Source organism: Ranitomeya variabilis, chromosome 4 (genome assembly GCF_051348905.1).
Source record: "Ranitomeya variabilis isolate aRanVar5 chromosome 4, aRanVar5.hap1, whole genome shotgun sequence".
Lineage (NCBI taxonomy): Eukaryota > Metazoa > Chordata > Amphibia > Anura > Dendrobatidae > Ranitomeya > Ranitomeya variabilis.
In genome coordinates this window covers 699,821,696-699,844,425 of record NC_135235.1, presented here as the reverse complement: position 1 = coordinate 699,844,425, position 22,730 = coordinate 699,821,696, and the positions used below count along the sequence as shown (strand labels likewise).

At 46.6% G+C, this 22,730-nt stretch overlaps 1 protein-coding gene across 3 annotated transcripts in view; it reads left to right on the top strand.

The window, feature by feature from the left end:
• LOC143766420 (uncharacterized) overlaps window positions 1-22,730 on the top strand; it is a 105,736-nt gene that overhangs the window by 15,703 nt on the left and 67,303 nt on the right. For all 3 annotated transcript variants that reach the window (XM_077254096.1, XM_077254097.1, XM_077254095.1), the window contains exons 2-6: window positions 4,593-4,742; window positions 4,872-5,051; window positions 5,135-5,258; window positions 5,341-5,438; window positions 5,637-5,727. In XM_077254096.1, coding sequence (XP_077110211.1) covers window positions 4,665-4,742; window positions 4,872-5,051; window positions 5,135-5,258; window positions 5,341-5,438; window positions 5,637-5,727 — 571 coding nt within the window. In that variant the 5' untranslated portion in view covers window positions 4,593-4,664. The remainder of the gene's footprint in view (window positions 1-4,592; window positions 4,743-4,871; window positions 5,052-5,134; window positions 5,259-5,340; window positions 5,439-5,636; window positions 5,728-22,730) is intronic.

Sequence of the window (22,730 nt, the reverse complement as noted above, 5' to 3'; positions counted from 1 at the left end):
CTGAACAGCTTGGTGTAGGACAACATGTATAAAAAGTATCATGTGATCCAAAAAACAATTTGCTTAATAATTCTGCACGCAGTGTATACAGTATTTGATCCTGGACTTTAAGGCTATGTGCACACGTTCAGGAATTTTCGTGTTTTTTTTTTTTCGCTATAAAAACACTATAAAACTGTGAAAAAAATGCACACATTAAGCATCCTATTATTAGAATGCATTCCGCATTCCGCATTTCCGCGTTCCCAAGGATGCTTTGCGGCAATGACCTGTGATGACGTGCGGTGCTACGTCATCTGGGGTCATTGCCGCTAGGCATTACTGGGAACGCGAGGCATCGCGAGAAGCGGGAAGGCTGCGAGAGTCGCCGGTAGGTGAGAATATCATGATTTTTTGATTATTTTTAACATTCTATCTTTTTACTATTGATGCTGCATAGGCAGCATCAAAAGTAAAAAGTTGTTCACACTTGTCAAACACTATGTTTGACAAGTGTGACCAACCTGTCAATCAGTTTTCCAAGCGATGCTACAGATTGCTTGGAAAACGCTAGCATTCTGCAAGCTAATTACACTTGTAAAAAGCTAGTGTTTAGCGGGAAAATGCATGCCAATTCCGCATGCGGTTTTCCCGTGGCAGGGAGTTCCGGAATTGCCGCAGAAATTTCCGCGGCAATTCCGGACGTGTACACATAGCCTGAAAGTTGGCATAATTCCTGCTTCAAGTCAAGCTGTCTTACCATAGGATGTCACCTGGAAAGATAAATTGTATCTCCTAATTTAATTTGCAGTAAATGCTTAGACTCATGAGTTATTCCCAACATGTATGAAAAAAGTGGTTCGGGAGGTAGAGTTAAAGCCGGGGTCACACTAGCGATGAATACGGACGATTGCTATGTGATAAAACATAGCACTCGGACCAGTATTCATCTATGCGGGAGCTCCCATCGGCGTTTTTTTTTTTTTTTTTCTCGACCGTTTTCAACGTGCGAGTGAAATCGCAGCATGCTGCGATTGTCACCGACACTCGTCCGAATCTCGGGTTCACTCACACCCATATAAGTCTATGGGTGCGAGTGAGACAAAGCACATCCCTTAGATATCATCCGAGTGATGTGCAATATACGCTGACCAGGGGCGTAACTACCGCGGTCGCAGCGGTCGCCGTTGCGACCGGGCCCAGCAGGTCAGGGGCCCGGCAGGTCAGAGCAGTGGCATATCCGGGGGGCAGCCGGGGCATGTGCCCCGGGCGCAGCCAACAGTGGGCCGCCTGATGATGCGGCGGGCCAAGGAGGGGGTTGGCAGGGCCAGGGAGCGGGGGTGCTGTCTAATTATACTCGCCTACTCCTGGTGCGGTCCCTGCAGGTCCTTGGCTGCCCGGCGCCCCGGCTTCTTCCTGTACTGAGCGGTCACATGGTACTGCTCATTACAGTACTGAATATGCGGCTCCACCTCCCATAGGGGTGGAGCCGCATATTCATTACTGTAATGAGCGGTAACGGTAACCGCTCAGTACAGGAAGAAGCAGCAGCGCCGGGGAAGCAGGGACTGCACCGTGCCAGGAGCAGGTGAGTATAACGGGGAGGGGAGCGCAGCACTGCGCGATATTCACCTGTCCTCGTTCCAGCCGCCGCTCTGTCTTCTGCAGTGATGCTGAGGTCAGAGGGCGCGGTGACATAGTTAGTGCGCGCCTCTGCCTGAGCGTCAGTGCGGAGGAGGCGGAAGATGGAGCGGCCAGCGGCGGCTGGAACGAGGAGCGGTGAATATTGAAAGTGCCGAGGGCCTGAGCGACAGAGAGGTGAGTATGTGGTTTTTTGTTTTTTTTTATCGCAGCAACAGCATATGGGGCAAGTGTCTGTATTGGGCCATAACGTTTGTGCAGCACTATATGGGGGCCATAATGTTTGTGCAGCACTGTATGGGGGCCATAATGTTTGTGCAGCACTATATGGGGGCCATAATGTTTGTGCAGCACTACACTGTGTTCCAAATTATTATGCAAATATTTCCTCATATTTTCTCTAAATTACCTATCTGAATTGCAGTCATTGTTATTTTCCAGTCATCTACTATTCTAGTATAATTGCAATGTTTTTGGAAAAAACTGCCCATGAAAACAGTATCTTTTAAAAAAAAATAAACACTCAAAATGCATGTTCCAAATTATTATGCACAGCAGAGTTTTCAACCTTTTTTTTTTTTATTTTGAACAAAAAAATGGTCAATTGTGAAGTTATAAGCATTATCAGCTTATTACAAAATGAAATCAAACAGTTTTCAAGTGAAAACTTTATTCTAGGTGATGTTACATTTGCACGTAGGACCTCTTGTTCGAAATAAGCTTCTGAACTCTCTCGTCCATTGAATTTGTCAGTTTTTGGATGGTTTCTGCTTCAATTGTTTTGCATGTGGACAGAATACCCTCCCAGAGCTGTTGCTTAGATGTGAACTGCCTCCCGCCATCATAGACACTCCTTTTGATGATGCTCCAGAGGTTCTCAATGGGGTTGAGGTCAGGGGAAGATGGTGGCCACACCATGAGTTTATCCTCTTTTATGCCCATAGCAGCCAGAGATGCAGATGTGTTTTTTGCAGCATGAGACATTATCATGTATGAAAATTATCTTGCTGCGGAAAGCACGGTTCTTCCTCTTGAACCATGGCAGGAAGTGTTGTTTTAGAAACTCCACATAGATTATGGAGTTCATCTTTACCCCTTCAGGGATCATAAAGGGGCCGACAATCTCTCTCCCCATGATTCCAGCCCAAAACATTACTCCACCTCATCCTTGCTGGCGCCTTAGCCGTGTTTTCATGGGGTGTCCATCAACCAGCCATCGTCCATTCCATCCATCTGGACCATCGAGCATTGCATGGCACTCATCGGTGAACAAAACAGTTTGGAAGTCAGTCTTCATGTATCGTTTGGCCCACTGGAGCCGTTTCTGCTTGTTGCAGTGGATAGAGGTGGTCGACAGGATGGCTTACGCACAGCTGCAAAACTCTGAAGGACCCTGCATCTTGTTGTTCTGGGGACGTTGGAGGCACCAGCAGCTTCAAAAACTTGACTGCTGCTATGACAAGGCATTTTTGCAGCTTCTCTTTTAACCTTACGCAATTGCCTGTTGGAAAGAGTCCTCAATTTTTCCTTATCAGCACACACACGTGTGTGCTGGGAATCAGCTACATACTTCTTGATTGTGCGATGATCACGATGAAGTGTCTTGGCAATGTTGATTGTAGTCATGCCTTGACCTAAATACTCCACAATTTGTTTCTTCTCAGCAGCCGACACATCCTTTTTCTTTCCCATTTTGGCAAAAAATGTAGGCTGCTTAATAATGTGGAACAGCCTTCTTAAGTAGTCTTGCCTTTATTTGGACGCACCTGCCAAACTAATTTGCACAGGTATCTGCAATTGCTTTCAGTGATATAAAGAGACCTGACACACATCACCATCAATGAGTTTAAATGACAAACAAAAAAATTCTAACCTTATCACTCCTAAACTCTATGTGCATAATAATTTGGAACACAGTGTATATGGGGCCATAACATTTGTGCAGCACTATAATGGGACAAGTGTCTGTATGGAGCATCTATGGGGCCATAACATTTGTGCAGCACTATATGGGGCAAGTGTCCATATGGAGCATCTTATGGGGCCATAATCAACGTTTCTGCAGCATTATATTGGGAAAATGTGTCAATGGAGCATCTTATGGGGCCATTATTAACCTTTATGCAGCATTATATGGGGCATATTTTAATATGGAGCATCTTATGGGCCCATCATGAACTGTATGGAGCATTATATGGGGCTCCTGATTCAATACGGATATTCAAAAACACTTAACCTACTGATGTCTCAATTAATTTTACTTTTATTGGTGTCTATTTTAACATTATGGAGATTCAGGAATGTACCTTGGCTTGGTCATACAGTTTCAATAGAGTTAAGGCTCAAATGGGGGAGGTTTTGGGGGGGTTGGCCCATTTGAAAGTTCACACCGGGGCCCATAACTTTGTAGTTACGCCACTGACGCTGATCCCAGCATTGGAGGAGATGGAGAAATTAATTTCTCCGCCTCCTCCTCAGCTGTGCTCCAAATGTCTCTGTGCGAGAGGCTCGGAGCACAGTAGCATGACTCTCGGCTCCCACTTGCAGCAGAGCAGTAACAGAGGGGTCCTTAGCATATCGCATCAGATGCCATACGCTAGTCTGACACCGGCCTAAAGGTGACAAACTGACATTACTATTTGACCACCACTCACCAGGCGATTTAAAGTTAAACTTTTGTTTGACAATGTTCTCATATTACGTCCATTTTGCCTATTATGATTTTCAGATGTGACCTATAATCCTAAATTGAGTTGTAATGAAACACATCCAGACTCAGGTCAGCCTGCCTACGTCCTTATGTTCATCCTTTTGTTCAGATGTTTCCTCATTCCTTGAATCAGCATGTCTTTATTTTACACTAAATAGCGTAAAATAAATCTTATTATCTTATTTCCCTTATTATCTCCAGTAATTGTATTATTACACAGGATTTTTATGATGTTACATCGGCTCATCTTCTTCTCATTCAGGTCTCTACAATATCAGATCCTCTCAGTGAAGATCTTCCATATAAAATAATTTTTCTGATTTACCCATCAAAGATGGATATGGACAGAGACAAGATGGCGGAGAGGATATTACACCTCACCCTAGAGATCCTCTTCCGGCTTACTGGAGAGGTGAGAGATTCTGATGACGTCACATTACATCATTCTTATTTATGGGAATAACAGATGGACAGAACTGGAGAGATGAGGACTCTGGAAATGTCTGTAGTGAGATTTATTATTGTGTCTCTCCATAACCAGGATTACACAGTAGTGAAGAAGACCCCTAGTGAGCGCTGTCAGGACCCTGTGTCTGAGGGATGGGGAAGACCCCTGAGCCCAATCACGGGGCCTCCACCTCACCCCCTGATACATGAGGACATCAATGACCAGAAGATCCTAGAACTCACATACAAGATGATTGAGCTGCTGACTGGAGAGGTGACACTGCTGAGAATGCTGGGACATTATACAGTAATGCTATGAAGGGATCGGGTAGATGACGGTATCATTGTATGTGTCAGGTTCCTATAAGGTGTCAGGATGTCGCCGTCTATTTCTCCATGGAGGAGTGGGAGTATTTAGAAGGACACAAAAATCTGTACAAGGACATCATGATGGAAGTTCCCAAGCCCCTCACATCACCAGGTAATAGACAGGACTAAATATACACTGCCTATAATTATCTGTATGCAAAAAATGATTCAGTCCCTGTATGTGTTTCCTCCAGATCTAGCCAGTAGGAGGACAACACCAGAGAGATGTCCCTGTCCTCTTCTTCCACAGGACCTTAAACAAGAAGATCCCAATGTTCCTCAGGATCATCAGGTAGATGGAGTGAAAGTGTCATGAGATCTCCCCTATGATGTGTAGACGGCTGTGATGGTCTTGTGTTCAGTCTTGTTTTATCCACCAGTATTATATGTTTTATACTTGTTTAATGAGAACGGTGGAGATGGAAAGATTAGAACTGACCATAGATGTGACTTCTCCATCTGTCTGTGACTTTTAGAATATTTGTTTCAGGGTGAAGATCTGACCCATATTAATACTACAGAGACATATGTGAGGGGTGATGAGCAGTGTAAAGAGGAGATTCCTACATATGACTACCCAGGTGAGTAGTAATGATAAGCAATTTTTTTCAGAAAACGATCGCCAAGCATCAATTCACACATTCAGATTCATGATCGGAAACACGAGCAAAATTTTATAAAATAGGGAAAAATCAGAAACATTTTGTTGAAAATGGTGGCAATCTACAAATTTTCCTGCAATTTTCAACTCTTTTGCAACCATAATGGTGGTGTATCATGAGCGTGGGGCACTTGTTTAAGGGAAGGAGGTTTGCAGAGCTCAGAGGCGCAGCGTGCTTGTAAAAAGTATTTTTCTCAGTCCCCCATGACAGCACCACGGAGAGAGGGGATCCGCCCTTCAGTGAAAGGAAACCTATAGTTAAAAGGGCGGTACCTCTCCCTCGCATCAGTTGGTTTCTTGTTCCTGACGGGGAACCTTCAGTGCGGTACCTGCATGAAGACTGCGTCTGATGAAGATAGGGAACGGGGCTGGTCAGTCGAAATCTCCCTGCGAGGACGCTCCTGTCGCGGCTGGTCCCAGGTTCCGAGGCTGCCACGGCTGGAACCAATGGGTTCTTCAGGGTGAGCGGGGGGACTGCCACTGCTCCAAAAGGGAGATAGGGGCTTTCTAGACTCTGGGGAGCTCGCATCTATCAGCACTCCTTCCGGAAGGTGCACAAAGATGGCTGCCCCTCTGGTAGTAGAACGGAGCTTCCGGGTCCCTGAGGCGCGCGCACGCACAATAAGAACTCTCCCTCACTGACGCGGTGCAGGAAGAGGCAGCCGGAAACGATGGAGGGGCGAGAGATTTAAAAATGGGGAGAGTGCACACACTCTTGATGCACTCAGTCCCCTATGAGCCATGGAGGACAGCGACATCCAGCAAGAACTGGAACAGCAGCCTAGGCCACAGCACCAGCGCCACCACAAGCAGCAACTGGAGATCCCTGAATACAAAGACAGGAGAAGTGGGTCCAGCAGCCACTTTACATAGCGCAGCAGATCTGCTGCAGTGAGCAACCCACCATCTTTGAATCTTCCTCCGATCCCCCCTCCAGAACCGGTACCTGCGTCCACATCTGAATGGTGAATGATCATAGAGAAAGATCACTATTATAATTAGTTTCCTTCTCTTCCCTTACTAGGGAAAGAAGAGATAGGGGGAAAATGAAAAATAGGCGATGTCCTACCTAAAACAAAGCTTTGCCGGTATCCTGGAACAAAAAGCAAAAAGCTTTGTAATGCCTGCATTCAACATTGGTCCGTGTGCAATGCGTAGTTTTTGCGCCTCCCATACGTCCGTAAAACTCTCTAGTGTGATGCAGGCCTAAAGCTTATGGGAAAACCTGGATAAAGTTCCTTTGTATCTCCAAAATAAAAGTGCAGGATGGGGCTTCAATTAGTAAAATACTTGAATTCCTACAAAAAGGTCTGGAACAAGGCTTAGCAGTCAGTACTTTAAAAGTACAGGTGGCGACCTTAGGTGCACTATACAATCAGGACATTGCAGTCAACCCATGGATAACAAGGTTCATTAAACCTCCAGCAAGATCTAAACCTCTAGTCACACAAAAGCTACCTTCATGGGATCTCAATCTAGTCCTGTCCGCTCTAACAGGTCCTCCATTTGAGCCCATAGAGACAATTCCCCTTAAGATCTTATTCTTAAAAACCATTCTCCTGGTAGCTATAACATCTGCACGAAGCGTAAGCGACATTGAAGCCCTATCTGCAACCCCTCCCCCTTTAACAAAGATCTTAGATAATAGGGTCATCCTTAAACCCGACCCGTCCTATTTACCCAAGGTAGAATCTGATTTTCTCAGATGTCCAAAGGTATCCCTTCCATCTTTTTGTCCAAATCCCAAAAAATGAGAAAGAGAAAAAATTCCATACTTTAGACATTAGTCTAAATACCTAGAATCTACCCAGGGGTATAGGAAGGAAGGCTCTCTTTTTGTCTGCTTCCAGGGACCCAGGACGGTATTCAAAGCATCCAAGGGTACCTTGGCGAGGTGGATAAGGGATGCGATAGCCTTGGCTTAATCATCCACGGGGATTATCGTCCCGGATGGCTTAAAAGCTCATTCCACAAGGGCCATAGCAACCTCATGGTCTGAGAGGTCAGAGGTATCAATAGAACAAATCTGTAAAGCTGCCACCTGGTCATCACCATAAACCTTCTTCAAACACTATAGATTAAATCTAGCCTCTGTTTCTGACTTGACCTTCAGGAGAAGGGTTCTTCAGGCCGTGGTCCCTCACTAAGCTTATAGTCTCTGCAAATCTCTCCGTGGTGCTGTCATGGGGGACTGAGACAGTCGTAGTTACTCACCGATAGCCACCCGCTTATTCCCTCCCGTCACGTCTGTGGTGAGCACCTCTTATTTTTTGAGTTGTGTATAGACACGGTGTATATTTTGCTAAACAAATATGATGTGCATATAATTTTCCTGTTGTCATTAACCTGGAGGTCCTCCGATGCTCTGTAAACCAACTGATGCGAGGGAGAGGTACCGCCCTTTTATCTGTAGGTTTCCTGTCCCTGAAGGGCAGATCCCCTCTCTCCGTGGTGCTGTCATGGACTCTGAGAAACACCATTATCGGTGCGTAACTATGGTTATTTCTTCCCCTAACTTTATGTGTGCACATTGCAGCTAGCCAGTTAGGGTGCAGAAAACATCCACAATGTCCTGACACAACGACTTGTGGCATTAGCTGCTGAAGTCATATGTCTTTCTCCATTTAGAGAGCGGACATCCTGTTTTAGTGGCATTTTGACACTGTAACAGAGAAGAGAGGCTGCTCCTGACGCTGGCAGTGTTAGCATCTAGTTTTTAGCTAGTCAGCTAGGCGGTTGTTTCTTACTCCTAGTATAGCTCGGTAGTGTCCTGTACGGCTGTGAAATCGACCTTCTAAATATATATATATAGATAGATATAAAATGTATTATTATTTTTTTATTTTGCCATCACTGAGGTCCACAGACAAAGACAGCAGTGTTACAACCGCCACTCTCCTGCGGCGCGGTTCTCACCTCTCCAGCGTTGCGCCTGTTACAACCGCCACTCTCCTGCGTTCTCATTCCACCTCTGCTGCGTCCCGGTTTGCACGCTCCTCTGCCTTCCCGGCACTTCCGGTCTCCAGGTCCTCGGCTGGTGTCCTGTCTCAATGCAGGTGCTCTAGCTTCCCTCCTGGACGCAGGTACAGCCTCTCGGCCACCGCCCCCTGAGGTCATGGGGTCTCTCTCATCCTATCCTGTTCTTGCTCCTGCTACAAAAGGCTGCTTCACCTGTTCCTCTGTGCCTGATTGTCATTAGCTTTTGCTTGTGCGTCTGGCCCCTTCCGCTACTGTGCTGTGTACCTACTCCGTTTGGTTCCTCGTCTAGTCTCACCATTGCCCTCCTTTCCCTTCCAGTACCCGCTCCTTCCTTCCCTTGTCTTTGTTCCTTTGTTTCTTTCCATCAGTCTCCCTGCTCCGGTTTCCAGCCTTTCAAAACACCTTCAGCCTTGTTCTCCTCCAGCCTCTCCCGTCTTCCTTCCTGGAGCCGTCCCTCTTGGTACTCCACCGTGGGTAAGAGACCTCTGGGCTTGCTCCTAAACGATCCCTGTATAGGGGTTGGTTTCCTATCTAGGTCCGCTCGCCCAGGGGTAGTTCCCCCACGGTCCAGAGGGTCCACTCTTGTTTCGTTCCTGCTCGTAATAGTACAATCAGGCCATGGACCCCGCAGGTACCGCTTTTTCGGCCCAGAAGGAACTGGCCCATTTACGTGACAACCAGCAGCGTATCATGGCTTTTATGAAAACTATGGAGTCACGCTTATCCGCTCTGCAAGCTGCTGATCCCGTAAATGCCGCTCAGCTTACTAGCCTCCAACAGGAGCTCTCGCAGCAGCGAGATACTCAGTCCCGCATGCTTAGCTACATGGCGTCGATTGATGACCGCCTCTTTAATTTACAGTCCGCTCCCACTGCCTCTGCTCAGAATGACTCCAGTCCTTCGGGCACTCCTCATCCCCCTCCTCGTCTGGGAAAACCTCCTAGGTACGGTGGCGACCCTAAGCTCTGCAGAGGGTCCTTGAACCAATGCCGCCTCCATTTTGAGCTTCTGCCCCAGCAGTACCCATCCGATCGAGCCAAAGTGGCATTTATTGTATCTCATTTGGAAGGAGAGGCCCTAGCTTGGATTAATCCTTTGTGGGAACGTGATGATCCCGTTGTTTCCCACTTAGAGAATTTTCTCGAGACCTTTCGCAAGGTCTTTGACGAACCCGGACGTTTGGCCTCTACCACGGAGTCCCTCTTTAATTTACGCCAGGGACCCTTATCCGTCGGACAATATGCCATACGTTTTCGTACTTTGGCTTCAGAGCTTGGGTGGAACAATGAGGCTCTAGTGGGTGCCTTCTGGCGGGGTTTGTCCAGCCGAATTAAAGATGAGCTTGCCGGGTGTGACACTCCGACCACTCTAGAGGATCTTATCTCCCTCGCCACTCGGATTGATCTCCGCTTCCAAGAGCGGTCTCGTGAGTCCGCAGGAGAGAAGAGACCTAATTCCTCTGCTTCCACCTTTCGCCAGCCTAGTAGTCCTCGTGCTCCCGTCTCTCCCTCTTCTACCCCTCCTGCTTCTGAACCCATGCAAGTAGATCGAGTAAAGATGGCAGAGCAGCGCCGTAAGGAGAGACGTACCCAGGGTCTCTGTTTTTACTGTGGTAGTGCCGCTCATTTGCTTCGCAGTTGTCCTGATAGGCCGGAAAACTCCTCCGCCTAGGGCAGGTAAGAGAGGCCTCCCTAGGTGATCCTGTTTCCTCTCTACCTTTGACTCTTTCAGTTTTACTTGTTTCCAACCAGGATCGGTTCTCCGAGGTCGCGTATGTGGATTCGGGCGCGGCAGGCAATTTTATCAGTCTTGAGGCGGTTCGGAGGCTTCGCATCCCAGTAATCTCGTTGGACTTCCCTCGCCTGGTTGCATCGGTGGACGGAAGACCGCTACAGGAGACTATTTCGTTAGTCACTGAAGAAGTCGAGCTACAGATCGGCGCTCTTCATCAAGAGAAAATTGCCTTTTATGTTTTACCAAGTCTTTCCCACGCCTTTTTGCTTGGTCTTCCGTGGCTCAGACTTCATGAGCCCACTCTCAATTGGCGGTCCGGAGATGTTCTACGATGGGGTCCTTCTTGCCATGATCGATGTCTTCGGTCGGTGCGTCCTGTGCTCCTTACTCAATCCACTAGTGTTCCGGTTGGTTTACCTTCACCCTATTGGTCGTATGCTGATGTCTTCGACAAGAAAGAAGCAGAGAGTCTCCCGCCACATCGCTCCTACGACTGTCCGATTGATCTCCTCCCTGGCTGCTCTCCTCCAAGAGGAAGAATTTACCCTCTCTCTGCTGTAGAAACTAAGTCCATGTCCGAGTATATTCAAGAAAATCTTACAAAAGGATTTATCCGAAAGTCTTCCTCCCCTGCAGGAGCAGGTTTTTTCTTTGTAAAGAAAAAAGATGGTTCTCTACGACCTTGTATAGACTATCGTGGGCTAAACAACATCACAGTCAAGAATAGGTATCCTCTGCCTCTGATACCCGAGCTCTTTGACCGCCTTCGAGGAGCCCGCATCTTTACTAAACTTGACTTGCGTGGAGCTTACAATTTAGTCCGAATCCGCTCCGGCGACGAGTGGAAAACCGCCTTTAACACTCGGGATGGACACTACGAGTACTTGGTCATGCCTTTTGGCCTGTGTAACGCTCCCGCGGTTTTTCAGGAATTCGTTAACGATATCTTCCGAGACCTCCTCTACATATGTGTAGTGGTTTATTTGGATGACATTCTTGTATTTTCTCCAGACCTTCCATCTCATCGAAGGAGTGTGCGCAAAGTTCTGCAACGTCTGCGAGATAACCGCCTGTATGCTAAGTACGAGAAATGCGTCTTCGAGCAAACTTCCTTGCCTTTTCTTGGATACATCGTTTCGGATTCTGGTCTCAAGATGGATCCCGAGAAGGTGAATGCCATTCTCAACTGGCCACAACCCTGCGGAGTAAAAGCCATCCAACGCTTTATTGGTTTCGCTAACTACTACCGGCAATTCATTCCGCATTTCTCTTCAATCATCAGACCTCTTTCTGCTCTCACTCGAAAAAACTCCAGCTCCAAGAAGTGGTCACCAGAAGCTGAAAAGTCTTTTCTGTTGCTTAAAAAATCTTTTTCTTCCGCTCCAGTTTTGCATCACCCGGAGGTAAACAAGCCCTTCGTCCTGGAAGTAGACGCCTCTTCTTCAAGTGCTGGAGCTGTGCTCTCTCAGAGGACTTCCGAAGGTCAAATGGTTCCCTGCGGTTTCTTCTCTAAGGTCTTTTCGACTTCAGAACGGAACTATACTATAGGAGATCGAGAGTTGTTAGCCATCAAGTTGGCCTTGGAGGAATGGAGATATCTTCTTGAAGGATCTGTACATCCGTTCGTAATCTATTCCGATCATAAGAACCTTGCTTATCTGCAAACTGCGCAAAGATTAAACCCCCGACAAGCCAGATGGTCCCTGTTTTTCGCCCGTTTCGAGTTTGAGCTGCGCTTCCGGCCTGGCTGTAAGAACATTAGAGCGGATGCTCTGTCAAGGTCTTTTCAGCCACCTGATACTGAGGAGGAACCTTCATACATCATAGATCCTTCTAAGGTCTTAACTGTTGCTCCTGTACAGTTGATTCATCCCCCACCGGGAAAAACCTTAGTCTCGGAAGCAGACACAAGAAGAGTGTTAACTTGGGGTCATTCTTCTAAACTGGCGGGGCATGCTGGTTCCAAAAAGACTTTTCTCCTTATCTCTCGGTACTACTGGTGGCCTACTCTGCGTCAAGACGTCAAAGAATTTTTCGCTTCTTGTCCCTCGTGTGCCAGAAACAAGGTGCCAAGACAACTACCATTTGGAAATCTGCTTCCTCTTCCTGTGCCATCAGCACCTTGGCTACACATTGCCATGGATTTCATTACCGACTTACCCACCTCTTCCGGATGTACAGTCATACTTGTTGTGGTGGACAGATTTTCGAAGATGGCTCACTTTATTCCGCTGCCCGGTTTACCCTCTGCTCCTGACTTGGCGGACATTTTCATCCTGAACATCTTTAAACTACATGGTCTACCACTACACATTGTGTCTGACAGAGGTGTACAATTTACTTCCCGTTTCTGGAGAGCTATGTGCAAACTTCTAGGAGTGACTCTGGACTTTTCTTCCGCGTATCACCCTCAGACTAACGGTCAAGTTGAACGGACCAATCAGACTCTAGCCGCCTATCTACGACATTTCACTAATGCTCATCATAACGACTGGGTAAACCTTCTTCCTTGGGCTGAGTTTGCCTACAATAACCATTCCAGCGAAGCCTCTGCGAGAACTCCCTTCTTCATTGTATTCGGACAACATCCTGGTGTGCCTCTACCAGTTTCCTCTACCTCCGGTGTTCCGGCAGCCGATTCTCTGGTCTGCGAGTTTTCCACTATCTGGAATGAAGTCAAGGAAACGCTCGACAAAGCATCTTTAAGAATGAAAAGGCAAGCAGACAAAAGGCGTTTAGATCCACCTTCTTTTCTACCAGGTGACAAGGTCTGGCTCTCCTCAAGGTACATCAGACTCAAGATTCCGTCCTACAAACTTGGGCCACGTTTTATAGGTCCTTTCGAGATTCTGCGTCGAGTCAACGAAGTCGCTTACAAGCTGAAATTGCCTGCCTCGCTCCGTATACCCAATACTTTTCATGTCTCTCTTCTCAAACCCACTGTCTTTAACCGCTTTCATCTCTCATCTCGCACGTCCCCTCTACCAGTTAGCTCTGACAACGTCTTTGAGGTAAAGGATATTTTGGCTTTTAAAAAGGTTCGGGGTAAAGAGTTTTTTCTGGTGGATTGGAAGGGGTTTGGTCCAGAGGAGAGGTCCTGGGAGCCCTTGGAGAACATTGATGCCCCCCGTATTCTTAATAAATTCCTTGCTACTCTTCGTAAAGGGGGGCGTAAGAAGGGGGGTACTGTTACAACCGCCACTCTCCTGCGGCGCGGTTCTCACCTCTCCAGCGTTGCGCCTGTTACAACCGCCACTCTCCTGCGTTCTCATTCCACCTCTGCTGCGTCCCGGTTTGCACGCTCCTCTGCCTTCCCGGCACTTCCGGTCTCCAGGTCCTCGGCTGGTGTCCTGTCTCAATGCAGGTGCTCTAGCTTCCCTCCTGGACGCAGGTACAGCCTCTCGGCCACCGCCCCCTGAGGTCATGGGGTCTCTCTCATCCTATCCTGTTCTTGCTCCTGCTACAAAAGGCTGCTTCACCTGTTCCTCTGTGCCTGATTGTCATTAGCTTTTGCTTGTGCGTCTGGCCCCTTCCGCTACTGTGCTGTGTACCTACTCCGTTTGGTTCCTCGTCTAGTCTCACCATTGCCCTCCTTTCCCTTCCAGTACCCGCTCCTTCCTTCCCTTGTCTTTGTTCCTTTGTTTCTTTCCATCAGTCTCCCTGCTCCGGTTTCCAGCCTTTCAAAACACCTTCAGCCTTGTTCTCCTCCAGCCTCTCCCGTCTTCCTTCCTGGAGCCGTCCCTCTTGGTACTCCACCGTGGGTAAGAGACCTCTGGGCTTGCTCCTAAACGATCCCTGTATAGGGGTTGGTTTCCTATCTAGGTCCGCTCGCCCAGGGGTAGTTCCCCCACGGTCCAGAGGGTCCACTCTTGTTTTGTTCCTGCTCGTAATAAGCAGGTTGTATGTTGTGCACTGCTTCTATTGTGCTCCCTGCGCAAGTTTGATTCTAAATCTTATTTTTTTCACTAGCTAAATGTGAAACAGCATGCTATATCTCACCTTGTCATTTAGTGCTGTGGTGATATTGTTCTTTGATTTGAGCTGTTGTGTATGAAGAAATATTATTTTTGGGCTGTTGCTAGTGTGATTCGCCATGCCATATCTCACCTTGTTATGTGTTGGCGGTGAAATTCCACAGTGTGCATATTATTAATTTATAATATTATTTTTTTGTTCTATTGCTTAATGTGATACAGCCCGCTGTATTCCACATTGTCATTTTGTGGCGGTGATATGAAGCTGTCTGCAGACCTCACACACATTAAAATATATATATATTTTTCTTTTGCTAAACTTGATGCAGCTAGCTTTATCCAACCTTTTCATTTACTGGCGTTGAAAATGTTCTGTGTGCAGAGCTGTTGCACATTAATTTTTTTTCTTTTTTTTTTTTTTGCAAACAAGATACAGCAGCAGAGATCTGAGTTTGAAATTAGTTTTGAGACTATCTTCATATTTGGCAACTAATTTCTCACGGGCATCTTTTTGCCTAGCTTGAGACACACATCTGTTACACATATCTTCTGACGAGCATCAAATGCTCTCTGGTAATTGGTGTGGGTAAACGAATATTCTTTGTAGGATGGATCCTGGATCTCATACCACCCATAGCCACCATGTTATTGATCCTGTTTATCCTGTCGTACGTTCCTGCCACCATCATGCCCCTTTTCCTGGTCAGTTCATCTAACGACACGTCGGCCATATTTCTCAAGCAAACTTTCCAGCAGGAACTGTAGGAAAGAGGATGTTCCAACGCCAAGGACAATCCTCTAGATTATACAGGCCTCATCCACACTAAAAATATATTTTTTTATGTTACTAACGTGATACAGAAAGCGTGATATCAGTTTTAAATTGTTTTGAGCATCTAGTCAATTGTATACAGGCCTCATCAAAAGGCCCCTAAAAATTTAATCGGTTACGAACGTCATACACTAGGGGACATCTCACTTTGAAATTTTTTTGCGCAGTTCTTCTTTGTCATGCAGGCCTTATCCACACTGAAACAATTCTTTCTTCTGTGAGTAAAGTGATTCATCTCGCCATATTTCAACTTATCATTTTGTGCGCTGAAATTCAGCTGTGTGCAGAGTAAAAAAATCGAATTTTTAGTTGCTAATAGTGTTCTTCTAGCACAATATTGGAGCAACATGACTGTGGAAAAAGCGAGGTCATGGTGGAAGGGGGATTAGACTTTGTGTTCGAGGTGTATGTGGGGTAGGTGTTAATGTTTCTGAAAACCGTATTGAACCAACAACGTGATGTCCTATCCAAAGACAAATGACAACTTCTATTACTGGATGTTGAAGATGGGAATGAGGTGTCATACAAAGTGCTTTTGATGAAGGTTCCAAACAGAATGTACTAGAAAAGTAAAAAGAAAATTTTATTGTGAAGGTTTTTAAAAGTCAACGCGTTTGGAGGACACGCAGGACCTCGTTATCAGGACATAAAACTAGGTTTCCAAGACTTGGTTTCTAGTGACATCTTGGTGTCTACTTCTTTAGTTCTCCATCCCCTGATGTCTAGTAGCCTAGTCCATCTTATGGTGTGTAGTGGATTATTTCTCCATCCCCATGCGCCCCGCAAGCCTTGGGGATTGCAAGACTTGTGTAGCAGCCTGAGCCCCGACTGCCCTGACAGCCACTAGAGTCACCCAGGGCCCTGTCATCGAGTTAACAAAGGTTTGGAGGGTTTGTGGATAATCTGCGCTGTTTGTATCCCATATAATAAATCCAAATCCAGACAAAGTACATGCGGTTAATCTTTATTTAGTCTATGCATTTTGAAGAACTGCAGACTTCTTCATCAGGGCAAGAATAAGGCTTTTCTTGTCCTGATTAAGTCTGTAGTACTTTGAAATGCGTAGACTAAATGAAGAATAACTGTTTTCTGTCTGGATTTGGATTTATTATATGTGATACCAGCAGAACAGATTACCACAAACCCTCCTTACCTGTGTTTTCCTGGTCTGAAGACCCCCTTGGACCTGCAGCAACTGGATGTATAAGTGATTGAAATGTTGTGTATACCAGAGCTGTGGAGTCAGTCATGGAGTTAGAGCCTATTTTGGTGGAGTTGGAGTAGATATAAAATGGACAAACTCTTGACTCCTAAAATATATAACAGGAAAGATATATATCTTGGTACCGTGTTAGCCAGTGGATAGAAAAATGAGAGTCCTCAGTGGTTGATACCTTTTAATGGCTAACTGAAAAGTTGGTAACAAATTGCAAGCTTTTGAGACTACTCAGGTCTCTTCATCAGGCATAGAATAAAAGAAATTCTGAGGAATCACATATTTATGCACAACACAGCACAGAAAAATGCCATAGACAAGACAGGTGACGTGAAGCAGAATTACCATTATGTGAGTGATAAACAGGTTATGTCCATAAATATTGGAGGAGTTCATAGATAAGGAATGTTTTATTGTCCTCTACTTGGGGTCTGGTTCTGTTATCATGACCCCACATGGTCTGAGGAGCAAATCCCTTAGTTAATGTAAAAAGACATAAATCCATGCAACACATTCATTCCTGCACTGAGAGTGTCAAAGGTCATCATCAGCTTATATTCCCATACTCTACTGCCTCTCTTAGATTTGAAGTTACCTTTAAATACAGGTAATTTCATGTCCATAATGTTATGATTGGGGAGACAAAAATGTATTGTCACAGTTAGATCCATTCTTTTTTCTCTTATTGTATGGCGATGAGAGTTCATCCTTGTTCTCAGTTTCTGCCCTGTCTCCCCTACATACAGACCCCCAGTTGGACATTTAGTATAAATAATTAAGTACACCACATTAGAAGCGACGCAGCTGAAAGTACCTGGTATCTTGTAGTCCTGATGTGAATTGGGGATCTTTATCTTGTCCGTGGTCATTATAAATGGACAGGTTTTACAATTTTTCTGGTTGCAAGGAAAGGTTCCTGCAGCTGTTGGAGAGGACAGCGAGCTTCTGACAATGATGCTTCTTAGATTTGGGGGCTGCCTAAAACACAGTAGTGGGGGGTCTGGAAAAATGGAGTCGGGCATCTTTTTGTAGTAAAGGTTGTAATTTCCGTGCAGCTCCCCTTAGCACCTCCAGATTTGGATTGTAGGTGACCACTAGAGGCACCCAGTTGTTTTCTTCTTTAGCTTTGAAATGTAGCAGGTGATTCCTTGATATTCTGGTGGCTCTTGTAATCTGGTTTTCAGTTGTTCTTGGATGGTAACCTTGATTCAAAAAGGTCCTTCTGAGGCGACCACAGTGTTCATCTCTATCCAACATACCTTAAATGGGACAGTTTCCATCCAAAACACATAAAAAATTCTATTGTCTACAGCCAAGCTATCAGATACAATCGTATATGTTCCAACCCCATGGATAGAGATGAACACCTTGGTCGCCTCAGAAATACCTTGTTTTCTAAATTCTCAAATTAGGATCTACAGTAATAGGATTGATGAGGATATATATATTTGTGTCTGTGTTCCAGAACATGATTCAGCACAAACAGACTCCCTCCCTCCTCCTCTCTTCATAGACTGTGAAGAAATATGATGCGAAGTATTTAGTGAGCTGTACCCCGAGACAAGCCTGACATTGTAAAATATGTTGTTAGATAGCGTTACGCTGAACTTTCAAACTTTATACTTTTCTGTCCTATTGACTTATGCAAAGATTTTTATTTCTATCCTAAATTATACAGTCCATGATTCCCTATTCTTGCAAGAATTTCAATATACCTTATTTTTTACAGGACAAAATTATTTTGAGAGCGAATTTACATAATTACAAAATGTCTAAGCATCTTATGAAGTCCACTGTATTTGAGCATTTCACAGTGACTCAAGATAAAAAAACATTTTGTGTGTCAGTGTATAAGTGACCCAGATGAAAACAAATGCTGTGATGCCAAAATCACTGCATACTCAGGCAGTGATATAAATGTTCCTTCAAGAGCTTCCAATCTTAAAAGACATTTGCAACACTGCCACCCAGTAGATTACAAAGCTGTGATTGTAAAAGATCACAGCAGCACCAAGAAACCAGATCCCAGCACCTCCTCACCCGACAAAGGAGGAGGAAAGAGCATCTCGAACATCAGTTACAAGATATTTTGTAAGTGACAGTTACTGTTACTGTAACAATGACAGCAGATGTTTAAAAGACAGCTCATCGAGCTTGTTGTGAAGGACAGTGTACAATTACCATTATTTGCACGACCAGATTTTACAGCTCTTAATGGAGAAATGGCCCGCAAACTTGGTGTTTCCCTGAAAAGAGAAAATATTAGAAAATTAGTAATTTGGAGAAGACCTTTGTTAGGTGTCGAGTTCCTGCCACTGCACAGGGGGAATCTCGAACCATGTCCACTGCGGTCTCCCATTCATTCTTCTCCAGCCGCAGTGGAACCTGCTCAGCGGAGACGTCAGTCCCAGCGCCTGGCTCAGACAGATACTGCACGTTTGGTTACTGCTGCCCTTCCAGATTCATCCATTATAACCAGTACTTTTCGGCGGTGAGCAGGTGCTCCTGGGACTAAGTCCTGCTTTTCTCCTTCTGATCATGCCCAAGGGAAGACCTCTCATTGGAGGTCGGGGGTCACACGCTCAGGTCCTGTAGCAGCTCCTATTGGTCCACTAGGAAGGTCCTGGAGAGCTACAACTATAAAAGGTTTGCATGGCCATGCGCTAGTATCATTTGTGTTTGGCTGTTGCCAGTGGATACTCTACCACTCAGTTATATGTGGTGTGTGTCTGTTTAGCTTTGGGGCTGTACAGGCAGGCAGCTAGCGTCAGCGGGGGCAATTAGCCTTGGCTTAGCATCTGGTTCCTTCATGTGTGCGGTTAGCACAGAAGAGTTCCAGAGCAAGCACAACCCTAGTTAGGGTATTATCTTCTGTGTACAGCGCGACTCTGTGAGGCAACAGAGCTCGCTTTCATTTCACACTGGGTGAAGTTTAACCCACGTGTGAGCTCAGTGTCCATCTGCCATTACTTTGCAGCAGGTATATCTGCAGGGCGGACCCCGGGCAGCGAACACACCTCGTATCAATCTCTCTATTACTTGGTGCGTTCCACTAGCCCTAACAGTATACTAGAGCCAGGGTCTGGCTAGTAATGGTGGACGAACAGCAACTGCTGCGGTACATCCTGCAGCTGGAGGGCAGGTTGGCTGCTCTCGAGTGCACAACCTCAGCTGTGGATATTACTGCCCTAGCTGTTCAGGCTGCTAGCGTGGCTGCAGCAAATTTGTCCACTGCCACCCCTGTTCCGACCTTATCTTGCCTCCCGCTGCCAGATAAATACTCTGGTCATAGTAAACCTTGTAGGATCTCCGTGAGCCAGTGCGCAATACACCTCGAGCTCCTGGCTGCACATTTTCCCACAGAGCGGGCAAAGGTGGGATGTATTATATCTCTCTTGTCGGACAGGGCGTTGGAGTGGGCTACACCGCTGTGGGAGCAAGGCGATCATGTGGTGCAGAGTGCTGTTCTTGAGCACTCTGAAACAGGTCTTCTTAGGACCTCGAGTCACCCATGATACGGCGCTCCAACTGTTGGCATTGACTCAGGGCTCATCCATGGTCAGCCATTTTGCCGTCCACTTCCGGACTTTAGCATCTGAGCTGGAGTGGTCGGAAAAAGCCCTCATCCCTGTATTTTGGAGGGGGCTGGCTGACCATGTGAAGGACGCTTTGGCCACTAGGGAGATTCCCGCCACACTGGAGGAGCTAATAGCTGTATCTACTCGCATAGATCTTCGTTTTAACGAATGAAGGTTGGAGCGAGCCCAGTGCAGGCAGAGGTGTCAGCTGGCTCCCATTTTCGCCAAAATTTTGGAATCTCCGATCCAGGTGCCCGAGTCATATGAGGCCATGGAGGTGTCACGAGCGGGATCAAAGTCCCGGACCGCTCATGCACTCAACGTCTGTCATGTCTGCCGGCAGTCAGGACATCTTGTCACCACATGTTTCCAGCGGTCGGGAAAAGTCAGCGTCTAGTGGTTGTAGGATGAGGTACACTAGACACGGCGACGTTTTCCTCCAAACTGTCCTTTAAGGGGACATTTACCATAGGCTCATCCACTCATTCGGTAGAGCTTTGCATAGATTCCGGGGCAGAGGGCAATTTTATGTCATCTGCCTTCGCCCAACGACATGCAATACCCCTGGTGATGCTCGCCAAACCAGTGACCGTACGAGTGGTGAATGGGTCGACACTGCCCTCACAGATAACACATCAGACCATCCTATTTACTCTATCTATTTCGCAATCTCATCAGGAGATTATTTCTTTACTCGTCATTCCTGAGGGAATTAATGGGGTCCTGTTAGGGATACCTTGGCTACGGTACCACTCCCCTCATATAGAGTGGTCCACAGGCAGAATTTTGGGATGCAGTAAATCTTGTGAGGGTAGATAGAGGGAGTGCGTTCAGGTTGCTACTACTGAGGTACCCGCAGATCTTTCCTCTCTCCCCAAGCAATATTGGCCTATGCGGACATGTTCTCCAAAAGGGCTGCGGAGACCCTTCCATCTCACCGTCCCTATGACTGTCCTATTGACCTCTTGCCTGGTGCTGAGCCTCCCCGGGGTTGAGTCTACCCGTTATCTCTCCCTGAGATGGAGGCAATGTCTCAGTACATCCAGGAGAATTTGGCAAGAGGATTCATTAGGAAGTCAGTGTCACCTGCAGAGGCTGGGTTCTTCTTTGTCCAGAAGAAGAACGGAAAATTACGCCCATGCATAGATTACAGGGGTCTTAACGCCATCAAAGAACAAGTACCCACTGCCCCTGGTATCTGAGCTCTTTGATAGGCTTCGGGGAGCAAGGGTATTTACTAATCTAGATCTGCAGGGTGCTTACAACCTGATTTGCATCCGTGAGGGGGACGAATGGAAGACGGCTTTTAACACCAGGGATGGGCACTATGAATACCTGGTGATGCCCTTCGGGCTCTGTAATGCCCCAGATTTTTTCCAAGACTTTGTGAACGATATCTTCTGCGATGTGCTCTCCACCTCGGTTGTAGTCTATCTGGATGATATTCTCATCTACTCTCCAGATATGGACTCCCACCGGAGAGATGTTTGCAAAGTCTTCGACCTCCTACGGGCAAACTCCCTCTATGCCAATTTGGAGAAGTGTGTGTTTGAGCAGGACTCTTTGCCTTTCCTGGGCTATATCATCTCGGCCCAAGGATTGTCTATGGATCCCGCCAAGCTACAGGCTGTGATGGACTGGCAGGAACCCCATTCTCTCAAAGCGGTGCAGCGCTTTATGAGGTTCATTAACTATTATCGCCAGTTCATTCCTCACTTCTCAACTTTGGTAGCTCCCCTGGTTGCCCTCACCAAGAAGGGAGCAAATCCCAAATTGTGGTCAGAGGAGGTCTCCAAGGCCTTCCTCTCTATTAAGTCCCATTTTGCCAGCACTCCCATTCTACATCGCCCTGATGTACATAAGCCATTTATAATGGAGGTGGATGCCTCATCTGGCGGTGCAGGAGCAGTCCTCTTCCAAAAGGATGCTCAAGGTTGGAAGCATCCTTGCTTCTTTTTCTCCAAGACCTTTACACCCGCAGAGAGGGTGTCCCCGGTGGAATTACTCCATCGGGGACAGGGAGTTGCTAGCTTTGAAGTTGGCTTTTTCAGAATGGAGACACCTTCTGGAAGGGGCTCGCTTTCCCTTCCAAGTCTACACTGACCACAAGAATTTTGTATATTTGCAGATAGCCCAGAGGCTGAATTCTCGCCAGGCCAGATGGTCCCTGTTCTTCTCCCGGTTCCACTTCACCCTTCATTTCCTATCTGGGGAGAAGAACATTCATGCCGATGCTCTCTCCCGCTCCGTGGTATCATCATCATCATCAGAGGAGGAGCCTCGACTAATTGTTCCCTCCGAGAGTTTGAACTGTGGCACCGGTGTCGCTAGAGTCTGTCCCTCCGGGCAAGACTTTTAGTGCCATCTAATTTGCGACCGGAGGTTCTCTCTTGGGCTCATTCGTCCAGGGTGGGTGGACATTTTGGGATCAAAAGGACATCTGAGCTTCTGGCAAGGACGTACCGGTGGCCGCATATGGCCAGTGACGTTAGAGACTATATTCTGGCGTGCGTCTCCTGCACAAAGAATCGGTCTCCTCGGCAACAGCCTGCTGGGCTACTTTACCTTCTGCCGGTGGCAGACAGGCCCTGGGAGATGGTCGGGATGGAC